We start from the raw sequence: 12500 nt of genomic DNA, 5'->3' as shown, positions 1-12500 counted from the left end.
TCTGGATGACACGTTCTGGTTCACTGTGCACCAAACAACAAGGTGTGTAAGGGTGTGTGTGTGTGTCTGGATGACACGTTCTAGTTCACTGTGCACCAAACAACAAGGTGTGTAAGGGTGTGTGTGTGTGTGTCTGGATGATACGTTCTAGTTCACTGTGCACCAAACAACAAGGTGTGTAAGGGTGTATGTGTGTGTCTGGATGACACGTTCTGGTTCACTGAGCACCAAACAACAAGGTGTGTAAGGGTGTGTGTGTGTGTCTGGATGACACGTTCTAGTTCACTGTGCACCAAACAAGGTGTGTAAGGGTGTGTGTGTGTGTGTCTGGATGACACGTTCTAGTTCACTGTGCACCAAACAACAAGGTGTGTAAGGGTGTGTGTGTGTGTGTGTGTCTGGATGACACGTTCTAGTTCACTGTGCACCAAACAACAAGGTGTGTAAGGGTGTGTGTGTGTGTCTGGATGACACGTTCTAGTTCACTGTGCACCAAACAAGGTGTGTAAGGGTGTGTGTGTGTGTGTCTGGATGACACGTTCTAGTTCACTGTGCACCAAACAACAAGGTGTGTAAGGGTGTGTGTGTGTGTCTGGATGACACGTTCTAGTTCACTGTGCACCAAACAACAAGGTGTGTAAGGGTGTGTGTGTGTGTCTGGCATTTGTAAGTGAGGTGACTCCTTACCGTTATGTTAAGGCGATGCATTTAAAAGAAAAACAGAACTACAATCTGACAGAATGTTCATGTGCTACTGTTTGTTCATTCATACTAATGCAGAAGAAAATGTGACACTTGATGGCATACAGAATTTTTTGCATCAAAAATCAATCATACGTAATCGTAATTATAATCGATAATTATAATCGATAAACACACCTAAAAACAAGAAATTGTTTTTACAGGCAACAAGAAATGGTCATTCTATTACAGCAACTACACAAAATAAGGTGTAACTGATTGTAGAACAAGTAAACATACATAACACTTCAGTTCAGAATTAACTGCATCAATAACTTTCAAACTCTGGGATTAAAGAAAAAAGATCCAAAATCTGAGAACATTACTTTTACTAACAAATCATCAATTCTGACAAAGATGTTCATTTTGTGACCAAACTATCATTTCAAGTGCAAATTGACAAACCACGCTACTAAAAAAGTAAGTACAGGTACTCATAATCTCAGTACTTTGTGCATAAATCTGAGCTTTACTCTCTCTGGAAGACAAAATAAATAAACCAATGGGCAAAAATACACCACTGCCCATGAAGACAAACACATGCAAATATAACAACAAAATGGACTTCAAGAGATTAAAAGAGAGGCATAACAATGCCAATGCACAGTACAGGGCCGGACCAAATGAGTTGTAAGGGGGGGGTTCCTCCTTTTTGGGGGGGGGGCAAATCAGCGAAGTGGCGAAGCCACAAGCGCGCGCCTGCCTTTGCAGGCGCGCGAACTAGGGGAGTCCGGGGGCATGCTCCCCCGGAAAATTTTTGAAAAACGGTTAAAATCTGTGCAATCTGGTGCATTCTGGGCCTTGTTTTGAGGGTTAAGGCCTGTCAGTGTGAGTTGGTGGGGGGGGGGTACCTTTTTCTCATCGGATTTCACATTGAATTAAATTTGTTAAAGACACACACAAAATGTATTTAAAAAAAAACCAACAAAACAAACAAAAACACTCAAAGCAAGGTACATGCTTTTTCCAGGGGTGGGGTTCCGGAACCCCTGGAACCACCCCCTGGGTCCGGCCCTGCAGTACTTGGCACACAAAAAAGTGCTACACTCGTGCACACTGTCATATAAGTGATTCGATCAACGTTTCAAACTTTGTTGTAAAATACGAGTTGATCAAGATGTCTCAAAAGAAAAACAGAATATTCTACTTTTCGGGGGAACATTTTATTTGCAACAGTTTAAAAATGAAAACAAAAAAATGGTGACTGTGTGCACGAATGTAGCGCATTTCTTTTGCCTAGTAGTCTACAGACCGGGACATAAATAAACAGACTGTAAACATTTGTAAATGTAAAAGCTAGCCAGACCGGGTGAGCAAAATGAGCATTGTTTCTAATAAGGCATATTTCTGACCGCAGATGTACAGACAAGTAAGCAATGACTAGCGCTGCCTGTAGTTATAGTGGACTTCCTGAAACATAACAATCCTAATTGCCCAAATCACAAATGCATTTAAGTGAATACACACACACACACTCTCTCTCTCTCTCTCTCTGCCCCCAAGGACAGATTGTAAAAGGCGTAGCCTTATATCTTAAATCATTGTTAAATAAAGTTCAATTCAATTCAATTCAATTCAATTCAATTCTCTCTCTCTCGATCTCTCTCTCTCTCTCTTTCTCTCTCTCTCTGTCTCTCTTTCTCTCTCTCTCTTTCTCTCTCTCTGTCTCTCTGTCTCTCTCTGTCTCTCTCTTTCTCTCTCTCTCTCTTTCTCTCTTTCTCTCTCTCTCTCTCTTTCTCTCTGTCTCTCTCTCTCTCTCTCTCTCTTTCTCTCTCTCTTTCTCTTTCTCTCTCTTTCTCTCTCTCTCTGTCTCTCTCTCTCTCTCTCTTTCTCTCTCTCTCTCTCTCTCTCTTTCTCTTTCTCTTTCTCTCTCTCTGTATCTCTCTCTCTCTCTCTCTCTCTCTCTCTCTCTCTCTCTCTCTCTCTCTCTCTCTCTCTCTCTCTCTCTCTCTCTCTCTCTCTCTCTCTCTCTCTCTCTCTCTCTCTCTCTCTCTCTCTCTCTCTCTCTCTCTCTCTCTCTCTGTCTCTCTCTCTCACCTTATCAGTTTGTTTGTTCCTTGTTTGTTTGTTGTTATTTTTTCTTTGCTTTTTTTAAAACCTGTAATCAATGTGTGGGAGGTGTTTTTTTTACACAATGAGATAAACAACTGTGCCGTGTAAAATGGTCGAGGTGTGTACTTCTAGCTTTGAATGTATGCACTGCAATCTACAGCAAAAGCTACAAGTACAAGCGTTTTTCAAAGTAGAAGCAAAATCATAAAGTTAAAAAATATCCTCAACTGAACTCATTAAAAATGTTAACTGTATACAGATTTCAGCAGTATTGACCAGCATACATTTCTTTCTAACAAAGCACAATAAAAAATATAATACAATAAACGCAGCACTGTTCACAAATCATTATTAGTAAACAAGGCTTGACTTAAAAGCAGAATGCATATATTTGTCGCAGTTTGCGCACAAGGTTTTAGCATCAGTTAAGAAAAAAAGAAGAAGAAAAAATGCTCCATACATATAAGGGGTATTTTAATCTTTGATAATAGCAACAAAATTATAAAACACTAAAATGCACATAAAAATACATCCAACCTTCCATAACCTTCATCAGATCATGCTTTGCGCTACACTGTATACAGTCTGGATGCTGTGGGTTGATTTACCACTAATACTTTCTAACGAAGGATTCAATGTCAAATGTATGGGTCGTTCATAACCCACACCATCCGAATAGGTATAAACGTTTTCCCAATAGTTTCAGAAATACTGACACTTCTGTGAGGCTCTGGGTCGTCCATAAACCAGGAAGCATGGTGAAGGTTAAAATGACACCATTCCAAAAAGAAATAATTTATTAAAAAAATAAAATCGAATACGGTGCTAATCATCTTGACCTTTACAATTTACAATCACCACTCAGCCACTCTTTAAATGATCAACATCCTGCCAATAACAGAAGAAATTCCTTCAAACAGAGCAGTGTATCCCAATATAAATGTGCAATTAGATTTGAAGTGTAGACAGACCTGATCTATTAATAAGAATTATTCTTGCTTGGCAAAAACAATTACTATCAGTATAATCCTGTTATCTGTCACCAGTAAATAGATATGATCATTTTGTAATTCTGATATAATGGCAACGGCTTCAAATAACAGTTTGAAAACACGGAAACAGACAAATGTGGTTGAGTCTTGATATTCATAATTTTGAGGACATTCCAAGCACATCAACTTTATTTACCAACCACATTTATTCAACACTAGCTAAATTAAAGATGAGCACTACACCGACAAAGTGATACAATGAACAATCACAAACAATTAACATGCCACATACATGTATAAACAAGTGAGTAATAAATCGCAACATTTGATACAATGTGCACAAAAAGTTCAGTTTAAAGGTAAAATGAACTGTTAGTTGTTACAGCTGTTGTGACTCGTTCCAATATTGCAACAAATTCTGCATTATATAGGATCATGTGAATATGCTGGTAAATGATAATGTTAAACCAAACAGACCTGAGATCAGCTTCAGCATATCCATTAAGGTTATACTGACCTATGTGTTCAAAATGCCATACATTTGAGATAACTGGATCAGCTAGGAAGACTGGTCATAAGTACACTAAACGACCTATTTTGTGACTTTGAGCACAAAAAATTCCACCAATTCAAAAACAATATCGAAAGTATGAAAAACATACATATATTTCATTCACATAAAAAAAAAGCCAGTACATGCCCCAAAGAGGTTTACCATGAGAGCGTAAAACAACACCTACCATCACAAAAGCCAGTAACGTTCCATCAACTGTGCGATAATGGCAACAACTTGAACAAGGCAGGTAAGCTAATCACACAGTGAAGCCACACCTTAACAACCCTACTGATGGGATCTTCTTGGATCTCAGAGCCAGGAGTAATCAGGGGTGGGACTCTCTTGTGATAAAAAAAGAGGAAATACCTTTTTTCTAGGGCGATTTAAAAAAAAAACAAGTCGCGTAAGGCGAAATTACTACATTTAGTCAAACTGTGGAACTCACAGAATGAAACTGAACGTAGTCCGCCGCTAGTGCAAAAGGCAGTGAAAGTGACGAGCCTGTTTGGCGCGGTAGCGGTTGCGCTGTGCTTCATAGCACGCTTTACTGTACCTCTCTTCATTTTAACTTTGTGAGCGTGTTTTTAATCCAAACATATCATATCTAATGTTTTTGGAATGAGGAACCGACAAGGAATAAGATGAAATATTTTTTAAAACGATTTCGGAAATTTTATTTTAATCATAATTGTTCTAATTTTAATTTTCAGAGCTTGTTTTTAATCCGAATATAACATATTTATATGTTTTCGGAATCAAAACATGATGAAGAATAAGATAAAAGTAATTTTGGGTCGTTTTATAAAAAAAATATTTTAATTAGAATTTTCAGACTTATAATGACCAAAGCCATTAATTAATTGTTAAGCCACCAAGCTGAAATGCAATACCAAAGTCCGGCCTTCGTCGAAGATTGCTTTACAAAAATTTCAATCAATTTGATAGAAAAATGAGGGTGTGACAGTGCCGCCTCAACTTTTACAAAAAGCCGGATATGACGTCATCAAAAGTATTTATCGAAAAAAAGAAAAAAAACCGTCCAGGGATATCATTCCCAGGAACTCTCATGTCAAATTTCATAAAGATCGGTCCAGTAGTTTGGTCTGAATCGCTCTACACACACACACACACACGCACAGACAGACAGACACACACACACACACACACACACACACACACCACGACCCTCGTCTCGATTCCCCCTCTATGTTAAAACATTTAGTCAAAACTTGACTAAATGTAAAAAAGGTACATTAAAATCTGTGCAATCTGGTGCATTCTGAAAGTAAAATTATACTTGTTTGGATCAGGTAAAAAAGACATTCTCCTCACCCCCCCCCCCCCCCCCCAAAAAAAAAACCCCAAAAAAACCCACACCACCAAAACAACAACAACAACAACCACACAACTCAACCAAACAAAAACACACTTTCACACAACAATGATAGCATCATAATGGTGCATATTTACGTAATGAACCATATATCCATAATCCAATACTGGCAATAGTATGACGCAGAAAAATAGATTACTCCAGCGGAATTTGTAAGTTGTGTCCACGGAAATCCGCGGATTCGCGGAAAAGTCCCACCCCTGAGTAATTCAACGCTATACAGTGGAACCCTCCCGTTAAGACCGTCCCCCCCAAAAAGAGAAAATCCTTTGTTTACAGAGCTGGAGTCAGTCTAAATGTGACCCTCCACCACGAAATGAGTCGCATGTCACCTCGCGCGGTTCTGCGCTAGGCTTAATATAAGTCCGGGGAGTGTCTGGTAACAGTGTGAGGGTCACCTTAGTCACAGGCTTATAACTCAAACAGTTTTCGCTCTTTTCTGAAACGGTTTTCACCACTGGATAGAACATAAAAACTTCTTTAGAAAAAATTAAAAATATGAAAATCATGCAAAGGTGACATGTGACTCATTCCGTGGTGGAGGGTCACAAATGAGAAAACGGTCTTAAAAGGGGCGTGAGTGAATAAAATGATTGGTCATAAAAGGAGAGTCCCACTGTACACCCAGCATATTTTGTTTGTTTGTTTGTTTGTTTGTTTGTTTGTTTGCTTAACGCCCAGCCGACCACGAAGGGCCATATCAGGGCGGTGTTGCTTTGACATATAACGTGCGCCACACACAAGACAGAAGTCGCAGAACAGGCTTCATGTCTCACCCAGTCACATTATTCTGACACCGGACCAACCAGTCCTAGCACAAACCCCATAATGCCAGACGCCAGGCGGAGCAGCCACTAGATTGCCAATTTTAAAGTCTTAGGTATGACCCGGCCGGGGTTCGAACCCACGACCTCCCGATCACGGGGCGGACGCCTTACACCCAGCATATGATTAGTTAACAAGGACATGACAATTTGCATGAACAAGAGGAGAAAATGCTCATACGACTTGCCTACGTCATAACAAATATGAATCAGACACAAATTATTGGCTGTTTTAGCTCCATACACGTGACGTTTAAGAAAAGATAATTTCATCCTGATCGATGCACCAAAACCATTCCGCCTGTCCGTACATACAGACAAAAACCGCTTTACTACTACTAAGACTCACTAATTAATCAGGTGAGCCAAAAAATGCCATTCAATGTCAAATAGACAACAATTGAGCACACACACACACACACACACACACACACACACACACACACACACACACACACACACAAACACACACACACACACACACACACACACACACACACACACACACACGACAAGACAGAACCACTTCCTAGAAATACAGCTTCTGTCAGTCAGATTGACCCCCTTGGGGCGATGCTGCATTAGATGTCACTGCTTCTGTCAGTCAGATTGACCCGCTTGGGGCGATGCTGCATTAGATGTCACTGCTTCTGTCAGTCAGATTGACCCGCTTGGGGCGATGCTGCATTAGATGTCACTGCTTCTGTCAGTCAGATTGACCCGCTTGGGGCGATGCTGCATTAGATGTCACTGCTTCTGCTGAAGCTGTTCCTTCTGATCCTGCTGCGTTCAACTCAGGTACAGTGTCAGGGTCCAACTTACAGTGTCTATTAGAGCTGTAGGCATTGGGAGGGAGTGGGTAAAGTCCATCGTGTTCGTCTTTTGGAACAGATGTTGCATTTGTTGTGGATTCCCCAGTCTGTACAAAATGTTTGAAACAGCGCAGGAGTTGTTTGCAGTCGGCTTCGTCGTTGAATTTATTCTCTGGGTACTTTTCTTTGAATTTCTGCCGAGCCTGCAAATATTAAAACAAGAAAATATAGTCCTGCAAGCTTTAAAAAAAAAACTTAAATAAAAAAATCTTCAGGCATATATGCATCGACAGGGAAAAAATGCGTCGGGGATCAACAATTTTTCCATACTGACTCTTGTATGTTTTCATTTCATTTTTTCATTTTCATTTTCTTTCATTTTCATTACTTTATTGTCCCATCGCTGGGAAATTTGGGTCGCTTCCTCCCAGTGGAAAGCTAGCAGCAACGGAGTCGCGCTACCCAGGTGTCTGCGTGTTTGGGTGTATTCAGCCACCTGCACTTATGGCAGAATGACCAAGGTCTTTTACGTGCCATTGTGATGACACGGGGGTGGGACATGGCTTCCGTCTCTGGGTCTGCACATAAAGTTGACCCGTGTCCGTCCCGGCCCGAATTCGAACCTGCGACCTTTCGATCACAAGTCCATCGCTCTACCAACTTTTGTGAAAGAGTTGTTTTCATTGCCAGACATGCCATCATAACAGAACAGCAGCAGTTCATTTGATACATGTATGTTTATACAACAAAATATTTAATGACAGATTAGCATTGGAGAAGTACACATACACCCATGGCTCAGTGCACAATCCGGGCTATTAGCTGGTGTTAAATTAAAACAACAACAACAAACAAACCCAAACTGGTCCTAGTTGTAACAACACATTTCCCTATAGGAAGTATTTAAGAAGAAGGTAATATGCTTGGGGGCCGGGTAGCTCAGTTGGTAGAGCACTGGACTTGTGATCCTAGGGTCCCGGGTAGCTCAGTTGGTAGAGCACTGGACTTGTGATCCTAAGGTCATGGGTTTGAATCCAGGCAGGGATCGACTGACACTTGTCAACTTTATGTGGCAATGTGCAGATTCAGAGGTATCCATGTCTCACCCCTGTGTCGCCACAGTGGCACGTAAAAGACCTCAGTCATTCTGCCAAAAGTGCAGGTGGCTGATTACACCTAAACACGCACCCACCTGGGAAGGGCGGCTCTTGTTGCTGCTAGCTTTCCACTTGGAGGAAGCGACCCCAATATCCCAGCATTGGGATAATAGAGATAGAGTAAATAAAATTAAATTAAATGAAATGCTTACTTTCTCCAGCTCTTCATTTTCATATCTTTGTAGCTGCTTCTGGAAACCAAAGTTTGGGTTTGCTTGGTTTCGAGCTCCACGGATTGCGTTAATAGCATCTCTCCAACCCAGCGAAGTTGCCGTCATCATATATGCTGCCGTTACAGTCACGCTGCGAGACACGCCCGCCAAGCTGTCACATGACAAGGAGAACAAGTCGTGATTATGTTCATTGCTGTAATTGTAGCATTTCTCAACATGCCGGCCAAAGTACATCACAAAAAGAACGGAATGCCGGACGTAAAAGAAAGTCACGGTCTTAATGTGAGTTACAGTAATGGGCAAAAATGTTCTCTAGCTCAAAAATTACCAAAGCAAATTAATTAGGAAAAATGCACAAAGAAAACAAGAACAACAGCAGTCATGTTGTAAGTGGAATCCCCCTTATAAGACACCACCCCCCCCACCCCCCCCCCCCTCCAAATAAAGGACGTTGTTTTTCCAGGTGGTTTTTTTCTTCCATGAATTCACCTCCATTACTCTTCATAGACCTGATTTTCTCAGATTTTTTTCTAGTCTTAAAATGGAGGTTCCACTGTTTACATCCATTACACAAGGGAAAGAAGCAAAGTTTTAAAGGCAACAGATCTCCTATTGTATTAGTATACACCTTTGAACACAATCATGCAGCATATTCGCCAGAGCAGTTACACTTACAGTATACTATGTATTTAGACGGAGTGCATTTTGTGACCAGAAAACTGATATAAAATTCTACTTCTACTAACAGAAAAACCGGCACGGTTGGCCTAGTGGTAAGGCGTCCGCCCCATGATCGGGAGGTCATGGGTTCGAACCCCGGCCGGGTCATACCTAAGACTTTAAAATTGGCAATCTAGTGGCTGCTCCGCCTGGCGTCTGGCATTGTGGGGTTAGTGCTAGGACTGGTTGGTCCGGTGTCAGAATAATGTGACTGGGTGAGACATGAAGCCTGTGCTGCGACTTCTGTCTTGTGTGTGGCGCACGTTATATGTCAAAGCAGCACCGCCCTGATATGGCCCTTCGTGGTCGGCTGGGCGTTAAGCAAACAAATAAACTAACAGAAAAGCAGTAACAATGCAAAGAGGAGAACCAGAACTACAGCGGATGAAAGGAAACCATTGGGATCAGTTAAAGAGTGTCCCTACATTGCAGGTGGCCTGTCATGACAGGTAACTTTTTTTTATCAAGATAATGAACAAAGGGACTCCAAAAGGTGTCCTTTCCTTGGAGGTGTCCACTCATTAGAGCGGCCTCGCATCGCAGGTACCACTGTACTGACATGCAGACAATTAATTTAAAATGTTAATGTATTCAAATGACATACCAGTGTACCAGAACACTGCCGCCACTGAGGCGAGCCTGGTGGATGAAGTCGATGCATTGTGGGAAAAACTGCATCAGGTCTTGGTGGGGATTGTCACCCGCTACTATACACAAGTACTTTTTGTCCTGCAAACACCACACACATCCATGTACTACATGTACACACATACAAATATGTAGTAATATTAATAATAATAATAAATCAAGCGCAAGTCCAAATTCACAGCTCAAAGTGCTTTACAAATTACAATTCCAATAAACACCTCACATTTGCGCACACACACACAATATACAAATAACCTTAAAAGCTACGGATGCGTCACTGAAAATTATTAAGAAAACTATGAATCATAAAAATACAAACACATATGTATTAAACTTGTCATGTAAACTTTATTTTTAATGCAGCTGCTCAAATTTATGGTAAAATCCAGACTTGTTCACACTACACAACATGAGGTTATCATTCATTTGTGTTTGTTTGCTACATATTGTATCAAAACTATTTTTCTTGTTTGATTGATGCATGGTTGTCAACTTGCTAGCTTGTTTGCTTGGCTTCTTGACTTAAGTTTGCATAATGTAGAAATGGAACCCCCCCTCATTTTTAGAACCCCCTACAATTTAAGGGATTTTCAGACCTCATTTTTCAGATTTTCTGTTCATAATCTCTGTAAATTTACCTCCATTTTAAGACTCCCTCCTTTTTAAGACCTGATTTTCTCAGATATTTGGAGGTCGTAAAAAGGTGGTTCCACTGTATTCTCTTTCATGCGCAAAATATTTCTTTCGACGCGAGCAGACAGTAACACTCGATCATTTTCACTTACAGGTATGAGTTCCTTTGCATTGTCATGTATGGAAAGGATATGTGTGATGTTGTTGGCCTCAAGCTTTTCCTTGCCCTGTGCATCGCGAATGTTGCCCACGTAAAGACCAGGAAGGATCTAAAACACAATAAAAAATAAAGTAAAATATAAAAAGAAGAAAACAATCTATTAAGTGAATGTACGAATTCCAAAAATAACACCGCCGGGTTTGTGATATACAGTGGTACCTGCGATGAAAGGACACCCTTGGGACCAGCCAAAAGTGTCCCTACGTTGCAGGTGGCCTTTCATAACAGGTATACTTCGGTAGAGATAATATAAAAAGTGAGAGACTAGGGGGTCATTAACGTCCTCACAGGAAAATTGTCCTTTTACTATTAGGGACATGAAATGATATTAAAAAAAAGGGACAAGAGAAGGTGTCCTTTCAAGGGAGGTGTCCTCTCATGGGAGGGTACATACATCGCAGGTACTGCTGTATATTGGTTGTGAGAGAGTGACCTTTTCTTGCCAAATTTAAGCTCTGATATTGACAAACAAAGGAGGGACCAAAATGATAATAATAAAGTAAGAAATTAACTGACCTCACTCATTGCACCCCCCATGACTCCTGTTTTGCTATATATTAGGTTGTTCCTGTTCTCTTGTGAATTTGCCCTTTTGCAGCAAGAGTCCTCTTTCTAGAATCCTGCATTCACTGATTCACCTGAAATACACAGAAGACACATTTTTTGGTTTAAATTCAGGAAAATAAAGCATACTTTCCAGACTTTGCGCAAGATAATGTAGTGCGAATCACTTTGAAAGTGTGATGGAGGTAGCCTCATATACAGTACTATCCAGGTTTCCCACTTGCTTCGTTTCCGGCCGATTTATGGGGAGCACGTGATGCACACAAAAAATATTGGCGGTCTAGAAGTGTCGTCTGCGCAATGATCGCGGCGGCTTTCTTGACCGCCAAGGACGACCACGCACGTTGTGAGACGTCATTCATTAGACCTCAATAGTGGAACCCCCCTTGTAGTTTTCGAGATTCCTATTCTATTATCCATAGCATACATGAGAGTCTACGAGTGGATATATATATAGCCGCAAGCATTTCTGGACCTCATGAAACAGGCATCTGATCACAAATTACCTGGCACAAACACTAAAATATTAAACTCTAAAACTATATTATAATTATAAGAAGTTACAAATGCAAGCAAAAATACATGAAAAAAAGCTTTTCGGGTAAACTGCAAGATCCAATGTTCACTAAAAGTTGTTAGGCCTACTTGTTACTGCAAACAGAGATGTATTATAACATGAATAAATTGCAAGGTACTATAATTGCCACACATTAAGTGTGTGCAAAATCAAGGCAGACGTGTTCCAAGTTTTGAACACAGATACATAGTAAGAAAAGTTAGACAGAACAGTTAGTCTGTAAACAAACCACTGTCATCAGAAATAAATGTTTTACCTCGTCAGTGACTCCGACCACAACAGACAGCCAATGAATACTTCATCTGGTCAATCATTCTGTTTATATTATATACAATAACTGCAGTTACTAAGATGCCAAAAAAGAATGACGACGATGACTAATGACCTGCCAGAGAAATCAGCGTCCCAACCCTTCTTTCAATCAGTCCTTGTATGGAC

General features: G+C 40.6%; 1 protein-coding gene across 1 annotated transcript; it reads right to left on the bottom strand.

Moving 5' to 3' along the window:
• Positions 1 to 5719: 5719 nt before the first annotated feature.
• On the bottom strand, positions 5720 to 12483 carry LOC138961929 (dual specificity protein phosphatase 22-B-like). The gene is made up of 6 exons (XM_070333613.1): positions 12319 to 12483; positions 11438 to 11559; positions 10854 to 10970; positions 10025 to 10149; positions 8680 to 8851; positions 5720 to 7573 (listed from the first exon to the last, which is right to left on the bottom strand). Exons 2-6 carry the CDS (start codon positions 11456 to 11458, stop codon positions 7265 to 7267), a joined length of 744 nt encoding a protein of 247 aa, XP_070189714.1. The 5' UTR covers positions 11459 to 11559; positions 12319 to 12483; the 3' UTR covers positions 5720 to 7264.
• Between the last annotated feature and the right edge of the window lie 17 nt (positions 12484 to 12500).

This window comes from Littorina saxatilis, linkage group LG1 (assembly GCF_037325665.1).
Source record: "Littorina saxatilis isolate snail1 linkage group LG1, US_GU_Lsax_2.0, whole genome shotgun sequence".
Classification (NCBI taxonomy): domain Eukaryota; kingdom Metazoa; phylum Mollusca; class Gastropoda; order Littorinimorpha; family Littorinidae; genus Littorina; species Littorina saxatilis.
Note: the sequence above shows the minus strand (reverse complement) of the source record. Positions and strands in the feature narration are given on the sequence as shown.

Coding starts and splice junctions, on each gene's coding strand:
- LOC138961929 (XM_070333613.1), bottom strand. CDS start 11,458: ATGGGGGGTGCAATGAGTGAG. Junction 10,150..10,853: donor ATGCAAAGGAACTCATACCT/GTAAGTGAAAAT, acceptor TGGTGTTTGCAG/GACAAAAAGTACTTGTGTAT. Junction 7,574..8,679: donor AAAATGAAGAGCTGGAGAAA/GTAAGCATTTCA, acceptor TAATATTTGCAG/GCTCGGCAGAAATTCAAAGA.